Genomic DNA, 18,016 nt, shown 5'->3' on the forward strand with positions numbered 1-18,016 from the left:
GCAATTCTGAAACGAATGTTCACATGTAAAGATAAAGATGTCATTTTGCCTCTTTACAAGGCATTGATAAGACCTCACTTAGATTATTGTGCACAGGTCTGGTCTCTTGGTTCTGTTGTGATTCTGATAAATTGCAGCGAGTGCAAAGGAGAGTGTGTTATAAATGATATCAGGATTCTGGAATACTGATTATGAAGACAGATTGAGAATTTGTAGACTGCAGACACCAGATATCTTCATTATCTGGGCTTCCATACCAGTGGTTGAATATAATAAACAGGAGAAAGAGGGGTGATATGATTGAGACTTACAAACTTCTGAAACGGTTACACAGGATTTCAATTGGTGGAATTTTTCAATTTATGGAGGGTGGGGAAAGGACAAGCTGGCATCGTTGGAAGCTGAGAATGAATGCCACTAAGATGGGAGTGAGGGCTAGATTTTTCTCTCATGGGGTGGTGCGTGATTGGAATGGATTGCCATTGGATGTTGTAAGTGCAAGCAGTGTGAATGAATTCAAGAATAGGTATGATAGCTGGTGCGTGTTGTATGTGGCCTCCCTCGATGAGTCCCTGACTCCCTGGAGGTGTCTCTTAATAATAATGCCAAGATCTCTAGCCTCATCAGTTTCTTGAAGCATAACCCCCAATTAATATAATATGCCATTGGAAATCTTATCACACCAGAGTGCATAACTTTACGCTTACTAATATTGAACTGACAGCCATTTTCATTGACTCAATTTCCAGCATTTTCAAATCATTCTTTTTAAGTGCTAGATATCAGTAGCATCTCTGAATCTCATGCCTATCTTTGCATCATTAACCAACAATTGAACATCTCCTCTTAAATTCTTTCAAATGTCATTAATGTATAGATTGAACAAGAATGGTCCATGGACCGAATCCTGAGGTATGCCCTTGATCAACTTTAATCTGGCAGATTCACACTCACCATATACAGGAAAACCTCGCTTAATGTGATTAATTAATCCACTAAGCAAAACCACGTTAAGCAAACACAATAAACAATAGGGATAATTATAAATCAATCCATCAGTTATCTTAAATTTGAAGAAGAAGAAAAAAAAAATATATATATATATATAAGCTACATTAGAGGATAAAATCATCAAAGTTAATAAAAATCACTTGCTTACATTTTTATTTAATGTATAGACATTTGATTGAGTTACTTTTTTACAAAAAAACTTAAAAATGTTTGAATACTGCTCGACGTTTTCATCTTGTCTTGCAATTTGCGATAGCTGCCGATCACTTTATCAGCAGACTTCGAAGCTTTGTTCCATATCAGAATCATCATGAAACAAAATTTCCTAAGCAATCTCAATGTGATTGAAAACTAGCTGAAGTTCTTTTGCAGTTAGCTTCTTAGTCGTAACATTCTCTTCTTGTCCGCACCCCTTATCTTCTTCAAGTGCATGCTGTTCTTCTAGTTGAAGATCATTCTCGCTTAACTGTTCTGAATGGGAATCAAGCAAGTTTCTCATATCTTCATTATCTGGTGTTCCATACCAGTGGTTGAATATAATAAAGCCTTACAGGTATCTAAATTAAAGCAAAATGAAGGAAATTTGATTGAGGAAGAGAAACTCAAAACTATCATTGCACGTGCGTTTACAATGATAGTTTTGAGTCAATTGCCAAGTGTCGCCAGCTATCACGCGCTGCACTACCACTGCCCACTGGTTGCTACATTAACAAGTGCTACAGCTCACTGCAGATTGGTGGGGAAAAAAATTTCACGTAACGTAAAAAAGTCATGTTAATTGATTAATCACTCGCTTAAAGCTGGAATTAGTATCATTTCACTCATTCATGCTAACTGATTATCACACATATTGAATTCATGTTAAGCGAGGTTTTCCTGTACTACTTTTTTGATACCCTGTCTGTCAGCCATCTACTTATCCAAGTCAAAAACTTATATTTCAAATCCATATTCTCCAGTTTATACAACAGTATTTCATGGTATCCTATCAAATGCATCAGCAGAAGCAAGCAATAATGTAGTGTATCCATTCCTTTTATTCAACTCAGTCATGAGATTGTTATAAAATATGAGAAGTTGCTAAAACATCACCTCCATTTAATAAACTCATGCTCCTTGCATAGTATAGCTAGTCTGTCAACCTATTTCTGTATATGCAAGTTCTTAATAATTTCCCAAAAATCTTCACCACCACACCAGAGATACTGATGGTTGGTAATTAGAATCATCAGTTTTTACACCCCCTTGTAAAATGGAACTATCATACACCTAGCCAATTCAGCTGAACATGCCTTTAGCATATGTACTGATATTCCATCTATCCTTATTGCCGAATTCTTATCCAGGTTGTGGTTTTGCAACAGCTCAACCTCATTTTGATGCACCGTTAATTCTTCACCCACTGCAATAGTAGTAGCACTGTGCACCATGTTGCATACACCTGGGTTGATATATCTTAGGAAAGTGAGCACTCATTAACTGAACAATCTCATTAGCTTTTGACACTAAAGTACCATCTGCATTCGGTAAAGTTATCCTTCCACATTCATTCATTAAGAATATGGCCGCTAGAGGGCTACATGGTGTGTAATGTTTTCAGAGAACTCCCGAAAGCTAAGTATAATTTTGAGTGAAAATTGGAATATTGGTTTAAATCTTGACATAGTATTGTTTATTTTTTGTAGCTTGTTGCGTCTGTGTGATTGTGGTGTGAATTCAATTTTATTTAACTTAGTATTTTAATGATACGTTTCATAGAATAGCACATGGCGGATATGCGACAAAAGATAATGGCGTCCAAAAATATGACGCCTTTGTTCAAAAACTGTAATGTGAGGGAGTTTGTCCAGTGTGATATGTGTGGGATGTATGCTTTCCCGAAAGAGGCTGGAGTTTGGATGGAAAATGATAGTGGTGGGAGAAAGTGTAAGCAAAGCGAGGAATTGAAGTATGTGTCAGATCGTGAGATTGTTGTGGTTGAAGAAAACCAGAATGTCAGTGAAAATAGTGGCTTGATAGGGAATTGCGATGTTGTGCAAGTTGGTAATGAGAGCGGTGATCAAAGAGAGAGAGAGAGTGAAAGCAACTATACAGAGAGATAAAATGGTTTAAATTATGAAAAAATGAGGAATTATTTGTAAGGAGTGAGATCGCTAGGTTACACGGAGTAATACACAATGCGCAGCGGTAGTTGGAGCACCTGCAAAACTCTTTCCAGAGTGCTTCGGCTAACGGAGATAAACAAGTGTTTGAAAGGAAAAATAAGCGTAAGAGTGGGAAAGTTTCAGAAATGAAGGAAAGAGTGTTGTATGGTGACTCGTTATTAAGAGGTGTGATAGATGGGAGTTTAACTAAATCGTACTTACCGGGTGCGAAATTTAAGGATGTAAGTGAGAGTATTAGAGCGCAAAAACAGAGGGTGAATGAATTGATAGTTGTGGTGGGTATACGAACGAATTGAAGGGAAATAAATTTTTTATGAGAGAGGACTTGAAAGTATTGTTAAAGGTAGTGAAAGAAAAGAGTGATAAAGTTAGGATGGTGAGTCTGTTGCCGCGGTACGACAGAGAGGAGTTTAGAAGGAGGACCATAATCGCAAATGACTTTATGCGCAGGTTATGCAGACGATGTGGTGTGGAATGAGTTTGATGGGCAAAAGGATTTATACAAGATGGATGGCCTGCATTTGAATGGATTTCGTGTGTGGAGACTGGAAAAAGTGTTGCTGATTGCTGAATGAAGTGAAAATGGATGTGCAGAACCAGGGAAACTAGAACTACCAAGGAGGGGGAGATGGATATGCGGACATCAGTGAGACAGTTGAGTGTAAGAATGTATATGATGTGCCAGTGCCAAGGACAAGTAATCGGAATGGGATAGTTGGAAGAATTTTTGGCCTTGGTTGGCTCTTCCTGGCCACAGGTTATTGGCATTAGTGAAACATGGCTGATGGAAGATGATATAGTTAGTGGGATAGAATGTGTAGGTTAAAGTGTGTTTAGGAGGGACAGAGAGAATGAAATGGGGGAGAAGTGTTATTGATGATAGCTGATGAACTGCAGCCAAGGAGAATTGAAGTTGTATTGTAATATAGTGAAAAGAGCTCATTTGAGGCTATTTGGTGTGAGATTGAGAATGGCAAAACAAAATATACAGTTGGGTGCTGCTATAGGCCAGGTGATGGAATAGATGGTGGTTATAGTATGCATAAACAAATTGATGAAATGAGTGGAAGGAGGGTAATTATTATGGGGGATTTCAACTATGGTAACATTGATTAAGGGATAACTATCTGAGACAGCATGTAATTGAAAATACTAGGGGTTTGAGAGTGCTTGATCTGGTAATAGCATCTGAGAATTTGACTGTAATGAATATGACCATGTTGCCACCTATTGGTGAGAGTTATAAGGTCTTGACCTGGGAGGTGACTAAAGGTGTGGAATTTTCGATTAAGACAGGGTATATATGGAATTACCATGCTGGCAAGTATGACAAACTTAGGAGATTGCTTGGTTCAGTACCATGCCATGTAAAACTTCAAGGGCTGGATGATGTCGATAGAGCTTGGGAAGTGGTCAAGGGTCATTTACAGGAGGTTATGGCTGATTTTATACCTAGGGTCCGAATAGTAAAACAAGTAGGGGTTAAATGGATGAATAACACCATTAAGCTTGAGCTGCAAAAAAAAGAAACAACTGTGGAGGGAATTTAAAAGAAAGGTGACCTGCAGGCACATGAACGGTATAAAGCGCAGGCCAGAAGGGTAACAAATGTGGTAAAAAAAAAGCAAAAGCGGATTATGAAAGGAAACTAGCTATGCATGCTAAAGGGAATCCCAAACAGTTCTTTCAATATGCTGCAAGCAAGAAAAAAACTGTACACGGCAGAATGATTTTAAGGAATGCCGATGGTAAGGAGGTCACTGAATCAATTGATATAGTGGAATTACTGAGTGAGCACTTTGCAAGAGTATATCATCCAGGTGGTGACATTGAAAAAATGAAGGAACCATTAGTTTATACGGGAATTGTGATGAATGAAGTGGAGGTGAATAGTCTATTACAGAACCTTAATGTGAATATGGGATTGGATGGTATACCAGCATGGGTCTTACGTGAAGCGGCTAAAGAATTATTAGTTCCCTTGACCATGTTGTTTAATCTGAGTCTCGGGTCTGGTTTAGTCACGAAGGTGTGGAAAAAGGGGAAAATAGTTCCACTGCATAAAGAAGGATCCAAGACTACTGTTGCAAATTACCGACCAATCAGCATATCAGGAGTCATTGTCAAGGTCTTGGAAAAAGTAGTCAAGGGAAAAATACAGGAATGGATTGATGTAAATGAGATACTGTACGGGGGGACAGCATGAAGGGTAGATCATGCCTCGGTAACTTGCTCAAGTTTTATAACACAGTGACGGCTGAACTGGATTACAGGCCGTCTTTTGGTGTGTTGAACAGAACCTTGCGACGCACGCACACACACACACACACACACACACTTAGTGGTGTGCCGCAGGATTCTGTTCTTGGACCACTGCTGTTTAATTTGTTCATTAATGATATAGGGAAGGATCTAAGTGGAACAGTTCATTTGTTCGCTGATGATGCAAAGTTGGGTAGGACAATAGTGAATGCAGAAATGTCAAAATCTTGCAGGACGATTTGGATAGATTGGAGTTCTTGGCTAAGGAGAATGGATGTCAATTTAATGTGACAAAATGTAAGGTTATGCATTTTGTGGTGAAAAGATTAACAGCAGTATACCACATTGGTGGAACTGTACTCCAGGAGATTGATGAGGCCAGGGACTTCGGAGTGTTGGTGCATAGGGAGATGAAGCTTAGGGGGCACATTGCAGAAGTGACTAAATCAGCTCATCAACTCACTTGGTTGTTGAAAAATATTTGACGAGCAGAGACAAGCAAGTTATTGTACCTCTGTACCGAGCCTTGATAAGACCTCATCTTGACTACTGTGCCCAGATTTGGTCACATAGTTTTCTTCTTGATGGGGAGGAGGTGGAGAGGATCCAGAGGCAAGTAACCAAGATGATAGCAGGTCTATGGAATGAACCTTATGAGAACAGGTTGAAGATTTGTGGGTTGCAGAAATTGGTTGATAGGCGGAAAAGGGGAGATATGATTGAGACATTCAAATTGCTAAAGGGTTTCTATAGGATTAGTTCAGAGGATATTTTTGAGATCAGGACTGGTGGTGGGAGAAATAGGGCACATCTATGGACAGAATTTTTCGCGCAATATCAGTTAATATTGGGAATTTTTCATGTGCATACTTCCAAATGACTTCATTGTTTATTGATTTTAAATGTAAACTATTCTGAATGTTTATTATCTCAAGTTCTACTTCAGTTTGGTTTATATCAAACAGCCCACTAATTTTATTTGAAATTTCTGTGATGTTCAAGTTTTCTTGAAATGGATTATTGATAAAAGATACAATCATTTCAATTTTATTAAAATCTTTAAATCTTGAATTTATTTCTTCCTCAACTAATTCTATTTCACGAATAAATTCTTTTAAATCATAGCGAAGCATTTCTTGATTTTGTTCCAAAAATTTTAATAAATATGGGAGATATCTAAATTCGCGGTCATTTATATTTTTCTTTAATAAAAGTAAGTATTGTTGCAAAGTTTTTATTGAACTTAACATGTCAATTAAATTTTTATCTCTACCTTGTAACTCTAAATTTAAATTGCTTAATTTTGTACAGAAATCTACTAAAAATGATAAGTGTAACGACCATCTTTTATCACTCAATTGTGGATAAATATCTCCTTTTTCATCAAGAAAAATTTTTATATCGTTAATTAATACAAGAAATCCTTCTTAAAATTGACTTCTCCTGAGCCACGAACATTATTGTACAACAGAAGTTTCCTATCATCATCTGCCTGTAATTTAAATAACTGCCGTTGCAGGGCTTTTCCTCAAACAGAATTTACAATTTTAAATGTAATATCCAAAACATCTTTTGTATTTAATCTTTTACTACACAGTACTTGTTGGTGAATAATGCAATGGTACATTAAGGGGATAAAAATCCCTTATTGTTTTTCAGCCAGTATGCGAAACTCTAAGATTAAAAACTACGATCTGAACGTTTCGTGCCGACGAACTATCGGCGAATCCAAGCGTAAGTGACCACTTGGTAATACCACACCAAGGCAACTCGATCTTGATCAAGGTACTACCAAGTGGTCACTTATGCTTGGATTCGCCGATAGTTCATCGGCATGAAACGTTTAGATCGTAGTTTTCGATCTTAGAGTTTCGCATACTGGCTGAAAAACAATAAGGGATTTTTATCCCCTTAATTTATCAATTTTACCAGAAAAAAATAGCCGTTTGGCTTTTCATCTTAGTTATAATACGGTGGTACGTTAAAAAATCTGGATATTTGTCATCATTTTTACATAATGAAATGAAGCCTGATTTATTACCTATCGTTGCAGGAGCACCATCAGTAGTAATAGACACAAGTTTAAAAAGCAAAAGTTTGTGTTGTTTCACAAATTCATCAAATGCCAAAAAAATGTCTTCTCCCTTAGTCCTTCCCAATAATGATATAATTTTTAAAAGTTCTTCTTTACTTGAATAATCTTGAAATACCATGCGAATAAATACCATTAACTGAGCAATATCAGTGAAGTCGTTTGATTCATCAAATTTTAATGAAAACGCAACACACTGGTGAATGTCTAACATTTACCTGGCCTGGAAACTTTTCTCCGGCAATTGGAACTCTTCCTTTCGGCAATTTAAAACCTTGTCTGTTGCCTAGAAGTAGTCTCTCTCTAGCGACATCTCAAACCGAGAAACTCCTCTCTCAAGCAACGTGGATCTGGGCAGTCTCTCTGACAGTGACTCTGGACCAGGCGGCCTCCTCTCTTACAGCAATTCTGGAACCGGGATCCCTTCTGCTTGCTTCAGTCCCTTTTTATTAGGCCTCCTCTGAGACCTCGCATGAAGTTTGGCAACCCCCAAAGAATCAGTATGAGTCTTTCATCTTAAGTTTCAAGTTCGGCATGCCTTTTGTTCTCCTCTGCTTTCATTTGATTGTATGTTGCCAGCCATCGGAAAGTTGTTTGAACTATTTCTGTCTGACTTCGGAGATGTTTACACTTAGAGCCTGCAAGCCTTTCTCATACATACAAGTTTCAATAACAATCTTTCTAATGCTGCCATGTACAGCTTCAGAGACAAAAACATTGCCTTTGTTTTTAACACTCTGACATGTTCTTATTAAAGCAGTATATACAGTTAGCTTCAAAAGAGTTATTTACAAAAATATTTACCCAGACTTATAAGAAAATTACTGATTTGACAATTTTAATGAAAAATAAATAAACAATAGCAATACACTTAAAGCGAATTAAAAATAATACAAAATAATTATAAATAAAATATTTTGTTTTCAGTTTTAATTAAATTTGTAAGGAAGAATACACGAGATCGACCAAAAATTGCTCCACAATCGATGGGTTGAACACCCCTGGCCTATGAATTGAATCGTTTGCCATCATAGCCCTTCTTTTTAATTCATTTTTATCATAGCGAGGTAAAATACTAACAATTTTCAATTTCTCACTCTTCACTCTTGAGAAAAATTAAGGGAGTGATCAGCTGGCATCAATGGCAGAATCATATTAAACACGAAGATATTAAAAAAAAACTTGACATTGCTAGCATTCAGGAATGTGCAAGCAGAGTAATCTAGGGTGGTATAGTGTAACCTGAAAGAATAGGAGAGGGGAAAGATTATCAAAACTGGTGAAAGACACAGAAGAAGATCTAGGTGGATTGATCGGTCAGAAGTGTTTTCAAAGAAAAAGAGAGAGAGAGAGAGAGAGAGATAAAATATGAAATATTAGTGCTGCCAAATGATATGCTAATTTGGAGAAGACCAGTTGTTGATAGGAAGTTGGTAATAATATAATACTCTCGTGGTTTTCTACAAACCTCTTTCAGGATACATATCAGGAAATTGAGAGCATAATCAAGTAATATGAAACAATTTTTAGTCACTTGATTTATATTGGGGGCTGCATACAGACAGTTAAACTATTTAGATTTAGTTCTTTAACAATACTTGTTACATAATGATTAGAAATATATACACGTTTACACAAGAATAATGTTTAATTTGCCAAATATTTCAGTCTGAATATTACAGACCATCTTCAGTGGCTACATAGGAATAGTTTTAAAAAACAACGAACAATTGATCATTCACACATAGAATGAGCCGCGTGATGTCATATCGCTAAGTATTAGAAGAGTAAACATTTTTAAAGTCATAATTAAAGATATTAATTCAGAAATTCATATAATAATCTTAAATAACATTAGACTAATATAGGAAATTTACATTAAAAAAAAAATTGTGTTATCCTGATTAAACTTTCCCAAATTTTTGATATAGATATGCAATCATTATGATTCAAGTTAGGACGTTGAAGTAAGGCCTCCACACTTTCTTTAAATAACTGTTCAAATTTGTAGCGACATCTGTGTAGGAGGAGAGTCTTGGATCCTTTGGTCCAAGTCTAATGTTATTTAAGATTATTATATGAATTTCTGAATTAATATCTTTAATTATGACTTTAAAAATGTTTACACTTCTAATACTTAGCGATATGACATCACACGGCTCGTTCTATGTGTGAATGATCAATTGTTCGTATTCCGCCTTGTTTTTTAAAACTATTCCTATGTAGCCACTGAAGATGGTCTGTAATTTTCAGACCGAAATATTTGGCAAATTAAACGTTATTCTTGTGTAAACGTGTATATATTTCTAATTATTTAGATTTAGATCTGTTTTAGAATGAAGTATCGAGCTGTGAACAGCAGAAATGCTTTGTTGTATATCAGACGTTTATTAGTTTTAAGCAGTGCAGTAGCATAATAGAAATTAGTTGAATTTTTATTTTGAATCTATTCCAGAGTAATATAGAAAAAGTAGAGGCACATAGTAAGTAGTGTTGCTATATAAATAGTATAAAGAATGATTTGAGTAAGCAAGGTCAATAGATTTATTTTCATATTATATTTAATAAAAGAATTATAAAGAGAGAGATAGTAAGCTAACATTTTGAATTTGAGAAATTTATATTATCCCTCTAGTTCTGTCACATAAAAAATGAGAATTGAAAACATTTGAATAGGACTGTATTGTTGGACAAAATGTTAGAACAGTTTTATACCATATTTTTACAATTTTTTAACTTACATGTAAATTTCCATTTGGTAATTGGTTTACATGTACAAATTTGGAACCTAGACATACGTTGCTTGTTGATTTGTTTCGTCTCTCACTGTTCTTTGTTGATAGTCATTTTAAAATTTCTAAGAAGAGCTTCTTTTCTGCACTTATTTTCTAAGGTTTTTAAGGAGAGAAATTTAGAGCTGTAATTACTTTACTGTAACTAGTGAGTATTTTGTTGAATTTTTGCTGAATTTGTTGATTAGATATTAGATTTACAAGAAACAATTCAAGGATCGAATTTTATTCAGGTTTTAAAAGCATTTTTACTTTTGAGAAAGCTTAAATTGATTTTTCCTAATGCTTAAATCTTCTTAACATTTTATTTACCTTTGAAACTTTAATCATGAATTTTTATTTCTTTTTTCAGCCTGCTTATGTGATTCACATCTTTCCTTCATGCAGTTTCTCAAATGACAACTTGGCTCGAATTGCTCCTGACCTACTGCACAGTGTCAGTGACATTGCGCACCTGCTAATTGTCATAGCAACTGTGTAATTATTTCAGCATTCCATAGAAAGTGTTGGACAGTATATAGGAGAAAATTCCCACATGTTCATATTTCTTTTTTCTTTTTTGCGAAACTGACCAGACTTCTATCTTTTGCCATCCTCCAGACCAGTATTCAAGGCCAGTAAATTGGTAAATTGATACAAAATTGCAGTAATGACATCTCTCAACTACAAGAATGGATTTTTAAAAAATAAAAAAATTTAAAAAAAAACTAGTGAGATGTATGGGTGAAAGACATTGTTTTAGCAAGAGACATTTCCGTTGCCTGGAGGATCCGTGGCTCCCATTATTTCAAGACAGGGTCAAGTATCAGTTGATGTCATGTTTGTGCATATTTTTGCTTTGATGTGCAACATTTTCCACTGCCATTTTAATTGTGAACCACTTTTCTTTAAGTTGGCTCTGCAGTTGAACTTTCATGTTGGAGAAATATGGTTATACCATAATGACTTTTTGCTGTGTGACAGACACATCCCAGCAGAGTTTTAAAATCTTCTAGCTTGTTGCACCATTTAGCATGTAATATCATCTTTCAAAGATGGACAGACTTATGAAGTTCTGAAATCTAAAGCTGAATATGTTGATAGTTTAAAATGTCTCCCATAATGTTCAGCAAAAAAAAAAAAAAAAAATCTTTGTAAAGAAAAAACATACTTCCATTTGAGTAGAGATTTTAACAAAACTTTCTCCCAAATATTGAAAAAAAAAAAAAAATTGTAAATTATCATAAATTTTAGGAAATATGTAGTGTTTGCTGCCCATTTTATGTAAACTAGTAAATTAGGTTAGCTTGCTCATAACATCCATTTATGTGAAAACCGTACAGATATAGAACAGCTCTGAAAGAAGCTATCTGTTCAAAAGTCTTTAGATTTTAACAAATTATGAACGTGAATTATGTACTTTTATTTAATGGTTGCACAAGACATGCTGCTTGTTTCTAGTGTGTGTGTGTGTGTGTGTGTGTGCGTGCGTGCGTGCGTGTGTGTGTGTGCATACATGTGTGTGTGTGTGTGTGTGAGAGAGAGAGAGAGAGAGAGGGGGGGGTGCATGCATGGGTGAGTGTGCATGCATATGTGTATTTGTTCTGTGTGATTGAAAGAATGACCTTGTTGCAGCTTTCCATTGTTGGAAAGGCATTTCTAAATAGCCATGTTACAGTAAAGAAACAAATTCAGATATAACTATGTTGGGATATGTCATACTGACTGTGTGGCCTTTGAGTTGTACAAATTCAGCCAAGATAGCCAACATGCTGTTTTTTGTATTTATCTCATTAGCCAAACATGCAGTATTTTGTTGCACCATTGTATTACTTTAAGGGGCAGTTTGTCCTCAAGTTTGTGTACAGAATCATTAGTCACAGTGTTTTTAGTGGTGCAAAAGCCAAGTTGTAAAGTTTCATTACTTATCTCACTCCTCATGTTTACTCATCAGACTGTGTGTTGGTCTGTGTAACTGATTTCATCTTGTTTGATCATGTATTTTGCAGATCAGTCACGTGAGTGTATATTTTGTAAATATGTGTATGGTATTTAGTAACTGTACATTCTTCAGTGAGAACAATGTTTTTCTGTAGATTGTTAGAAATCAGAACCGACTGATGCCCATGACATTATTGTCAAAGTATAAAATGTACATTGATTAGTGAGCCCAATTGTAAGAAATGTGGAGTGACTAAGAAACATGTTGTTCTTCACTGCTTTGCAGTTCCGAGCTTACATTTGGGTAACTCACCTCTTGTTAAGTGCAGGCACTACTGGAACAGAGAGTGAAGAAAAGAAAACATGCCCAGTATTTTTTTTTATTATTTTATTTTATTTTTTTTTTAATTTTTTTTTTTTTTTTAATTTTTCATTTTTAATCTGTACAGGCACCTCTCAATATACCAAGTCATCTACTGGCTATTGTAATTTACATGTTTTCATTGCAACTGTTTCTCCATTTGCTCAAAGCCATCATTGCAAAGAGTAACAGCAGATATTTTCACTTCTTTCATTGTGATTTCCACCAAGTTCAGCTGCTCTATTTTTGATGTGAAAAATTTCAAGTGTCTATATTTTGTGTGTTTGCAGCCCAGTAATTGTACATATTCTGAATAGGGCTGCTCTGGAATTAAAATTGTTTCTGTTCTCTGCTGCCACACTCAGAGCAGTGAGTTAAGTTATTCGTAAAGTCAATAAAACATTACCACAAATGAATAGTTGTTTATTATTAACATACATATATCAAAGAAACTAAACTTATATAGATAAAACATTACCCACTTTATTTTATACCAACATGTTACATTTAAAACATTAAAATACTTAAAATGGTGGCAACTTGTAACAAATCTTAATCTCATTCAAGTATAAATGCAGCATTTTAGTTTGACTTACCTTTTGTTTAAAAAAAAATGGTAGGTATATTTGAATTTTGTATTGACAATCATTTATTATGGTTTTGTGTGGGAAGGAGTTGTTTTATAAGTATTGTTAATCGTAAATTTGGTTCTTGATTACTTTCCTTTTGTAATCATTAAAGGGAATGCTGCTGTCTCTGTTAATGAGTGAATAGACAAGTATTGTTTTTGTTGAGGTCTCTCATTTGAGTCAAGGGTATGAAAAATTAGATTTGGAATTGTGTATAATGGGTAGTTTGTATATTTACAAATAAAATTTAGTATTGCTGAGGCACAACAGAATACTGGCAACCATGACATTATGTAGGAAGTTTATCATAGATGATGTAGTGAAGGTGAGAGGTTTGTAAGAGATAAAAGAAAGTAGAGAGTACCAAAAGTCGAAATCATGTTGAAAGTGAGGTGGCATTGTCATCAATGATGATGACAAAGACACTGAAAATAGAAGTGTTAGAGAGCATGAAGATAATAATTGTGACTGCGAGAATGAATGACAATGAACATATCAAAATTGTATGAATGACAGGGAGAGAAACCAGGTTAGAAAAAATATGACACCAAGAAAGGATACATAAGGAAAATGATGAGGTAGCAATAATTAAAGAAATAGTATGCTTGCGTGCAATCATACACAAGACAAAACATGATGATTTTGAATGACTGGAGAAACTGCTGGTAATTAGTATTGCAGAGAAGATAAAGAAAAGGAGAGGGTTCACAAGGAGAGTATTTTCGACAGATAATGTAAGAAAAAAAAGGAAACATGAAAAGGTTTACTTATTCAGATTGTAACAAAATCATATTTTCCTGGATAATTTGAAAGGTGAAAGGTAAGGAAAGAGAGACACCTATTAAGAATTAATGGAAATTGCAAAAAAATAAAAAAAAAAGTGTGAGGAGGATCAGTAAGCACTGCAAGTCTTTTCACTTGCTGTGGTATAATAATGGATAAATTGGAGAATGCTATAATAATATACAATAATTACATTAATGCATAGGTTGTATAGGAAAAAGCTGTGTTTATTTGAATGGATTTAGAATTAAGTGTCTAGAGAAAGTGCTGGTTAATTTAATAAGTGAATGCACATGCATAATTGCCGGCCCGGTTGGCCGAGCGGTTAGCGTATCTGCTCTCCAGCCAGAAGGCTGTTGGTTCGAATCTTGCCATTGGCATGGATGTTTGTGATTGTCTGTGGAAATGCTAGTGGTGGTGGCTGGCAGTAGTTGCTGTTAGTTGTAGTTGGTTGATTGAGTGGTGGAGACAGAGAGATGTAGAGTAGGTACCCTCCCGTGATGAGTCCCTTGGACTCACTGGAGGTATCACGCAATAATAGTAATCAGGAAAAAGTTATGCTATTTAGGGTAGAAACGAGTCAGTGTGTGTGTGTCCCATGGTTCAGGGACAGGACCCAAGACTTTCTGTGATGCTAGTATAGTTCCCATAGTAATCCTGGCATTTCACTCTTGAACACCCCTTGTCTGAGTATGTGCATCCATATGTAACTCTGCTGCTGAATCAGTGGTTTCTCATCAAGCCACATCCTAGTTCAGAAACCAGAGAATCAACAATAAGAAAGCAAACTCGGGGGGGTCAGAATCTGCAGCAAACACCACTTTTCATAATCCTGCATTCAACAGCACAACAATCACTTGAAAAAATCACTTCTTTATCTCGAAGGTTGGCAGGATCTCCAAAATCTAATGAAACTAAATTCTCAAAACAGGCAGTTAGAAAACTTACTCGATGCATCATGTGTTGGGGAAATACCAGTTACATGTATCCCCCCCCCCTGCCCAAAAAAAAAAAATATATATATATATATATATATAAAATATATTTCTTGAGGTGCAGCATCCAAGTCAGACCTTCCTGATGAAAACATATGCTCTGAAGTCGAGGACCAAGCAGTGACAACCATAAGAAGAATCCTCGTATGTAGGGTGGGCATCTGGTTCTTGCCTGAAACATCTTCCAACAAACCAAAACCACCACTGTCTGTCAAAGCAGTTTATCTCCACTGTGGCTCTATTTATATCCACCATTTATGCTGGTTTAAAGGTTAGAAATATGGTCGTTCTAAAACAGCCTGTCATGGCTTGCCATCTGTGCCCAGTGTGTCAATAATGATGATGAAAATGAAGACTAAGGACAAAACACCAAAATGCTCTAATTGTGAGAGAGACCACCCAACCCTGACAAAGGTGGAAGTAAAGGAGATACAAAAGTTATCCACAAAATTTCCACAACAGTAGCCACATCTGCTAAATCTTCTTACACCGAGAAGACAAAGAAAGTGTCAGTTGACACGTATATCAATCTGGCCTTCTCACGACTACAATATCCCTAAATGATGCAACTAGTTCACTATCACCTTGTACCAAATTAAACGAAAAATTGATATGGACTCACTCCTCAAGATCAAGATATGCCAAAAATAGTTGCACTGCATAAAAATTCTCTTATGGAAATAATGGAATGTGAAACATAGAGGACTAAAAACATGCCTCTGTCAACAGGCTGCATAGATAAACCTTCTCCCCCTCTTAAGAAGATGCAAAGCGATTAATATGCTGGGTGCTTTGGCAATTTTGCTGGCCTGGTTAGTGTATCCACTCTCCAGCCAAAAGGCTGCGGGTTCGAATCCTGCAGTGGGCATGGATGTTTGTGATTGTGAAAACATTAGTGGTCGTGCCGGTCAGCAGGTGGGGTTGTTGTAGATGATTAGATTCACTGTAGTTGGTGCATTGAGTGGCAGAGAGTTGTGGAGTGGGTGCACTCCCTCAATCTGTCTTTGACTCCTTGTAGGTGTCATAATAATAATGTCAAGTGCCCTAGATGGGGTAATTTGATGATGTCTTGGATATTTTTCCAGAAGAAGGAAAGTGATGGATCCTGGCCATCCACAACTCTAAATAAATAAAAAAAAATCTCTAAGAGTAATGAAAACAAATCCTGTCAACATAGGAAGTCAGATGAACCAACCATAAACATTCCTACAATAGAACTGTGGATTCAATAAAAACATCAATATCGAGGCTTTCTTGCAGAAGTATAAAGTAATATACTGACCCCTGAATTAGAAACCTTTGTGCAGAAATACATACATTCCTTATACAGCGTATGTGCATTAACATGTTCTAGACAACTATTTAAGAATGCTGTTGGTCAGTAATCTAGATCACTGGGAAAAACAAAGGATCTTTCAGAGTTCAATAAAGGGCTTATTGTAGTGCCCATCTGGCTGAACCCACGATTTTGAAAACAGCAGAACTGATTGGTTTTTCAGAAGGGATGATATCCTGGGTGTTTAATAATAGAAAACAATCATTGCTGCTTGTCTAAGAGGTATAAACAGTGGAACAGACTGTTGTGGTCCTAAAGTCTGTTCCACTGTTTATGTTAAAAACTGATGATTACCGATTTGGGAGCGATCAATTTCCCGAGATATCCACCTTTTTGAATAGGCAGCTATATCATGGAAATATGTGCAAAATTGACACTGGTCCATTCAATTCTGCAAAGATCAGCTTATCTCCTATTAGTGATGCAGTCAGTTAGCTAACAGAGTTTATTATACATGCTGCCACAAGTGCAATTTCTAAAACATTAGTAAGATTGCATGTTTTCCAGAGTTATGGTGCAATGACAGTTTATGAAGCCATGATGAAAGCTTAGGGTATTTTTTGCAAGTACGCCACAACAAACCTAATTATTTTCAAACATGCTCAAATCTGAGTAAGACGCCTCTATTGTCGGATCCTGAAGAAATCCTGGAATCAAAATACAGTATATTCTTTCACAAGATACACCAACAGCAAAGCAGTATGGGAAGAGTGCTAGAAAATTAGCCAGTTCTACCAACCAGCCCTCTGCCCTTGAATATAATGGCTGCACAGTTGCCTACTCAACAGCAATTGCTGACACACTTATGGATATTGTGGATAAAACAGCAGCGACATATACTCGTTGCTCAAAAAAAATTAAAAAATTAAACAAGCTTACTAAAGGAGAAATGAAAGCAGATGTCTTAAGTGCCTTTTGACTGCTGTTGGCAATACCCAACTGTTGCCATCGTCCATGGGTCAGCTGCTGCTACACCTTCCTTTACAACACAATGTTTTTATGAGAATATATTCAAGACAACTGCAAAAGTCAATTATTATTGCCTTTCCTAAGCAAAAATCTGCAAATTCGTAGCTACCATCCACTTGCTCTGACCAGCCAATTATATATATGATTTGTGAATATATGGTTATCGTCTTTTAGGATAAAGCCTTTCTAGAACATAATCTGGCTTCCAAAAATATCATTGTTCTACAGATTGACTATTTTGACTGAAGGCATCGACATCTTATAGATGTACTTGGCTATCAGGTGAAGTCAAGGGTCATCCAACCCCATGTCAGTCCAGGACCTCATTACATGCGTACAGGAAAAACTGTTCAAAATTCTCATTCCTCACTATCGTACACTTGTGGAAAGTATGTACCATTGGATTGTTGTAGTCATCGCAGCAAAAGGGAATCCTACATCTTTTTGAGGTGGATGCCATGCTGTTCCTCATATTATGCTGTCCATTGAGTTCTTTTCAAGCAGTGTATTAATATTAATATGGCACACATCTTTTCAGATGTATATCATGCATAGCATGATATACATCTGAAAGGTGGAAGGGCCACTACCCACACTATTTCAACTTTTATAGAGTTCTCAACATTGGGGGGCCAGACTACAAAGTATGAAAAGGTTTGATTTATTCAGATGTAGTATCCTTTCCAATACAAGCAGTGGAT

At 36.1% G+C, this 18,016-nt stretch overlaps 1 protein-coding gene across 1 annotated transcript in view; it reads left to right on the forward strand.

Annotated features, from left to right (window-relative positions):
- Positions 1–13,019, forward strand: part of spen (spen family transcriptional repressor split ends) — a 570,588-nt gene extending 557,569 nt beyond the window's left edge. Inside the window, exon 19 of the mRNA XM_090393943.1 lies at positions 10,675–13,019. Coding sequence (XP_090250069.1) covers positions 10,675–10,803 — 129 coding nt within the window. The 3' untranslated portion in view covers positions 10,804–13,019. The remainder of the gene's footprint in view (positions 1–10,674) is intronic.
- Positions 13,020–18,016: the final 4,997 nt, after the last annotated feature.

This window comes from Typopeltis vanoorti, chromosome 6 (genome assembly GCF_054136105.1).
Source record: "Typopeltis vanoorti isolate ZY-2024b chromosome 6, IOZ_Tvanoo_1.0, whole genome shotgun sequence".
Taxonomy (NCBI): Eukaryota; Metazoa; Arthropoda; class Arachnida; order Uropygi; family Thelyphonidae; genus Typopeltis; species Typopeltis vanoorti.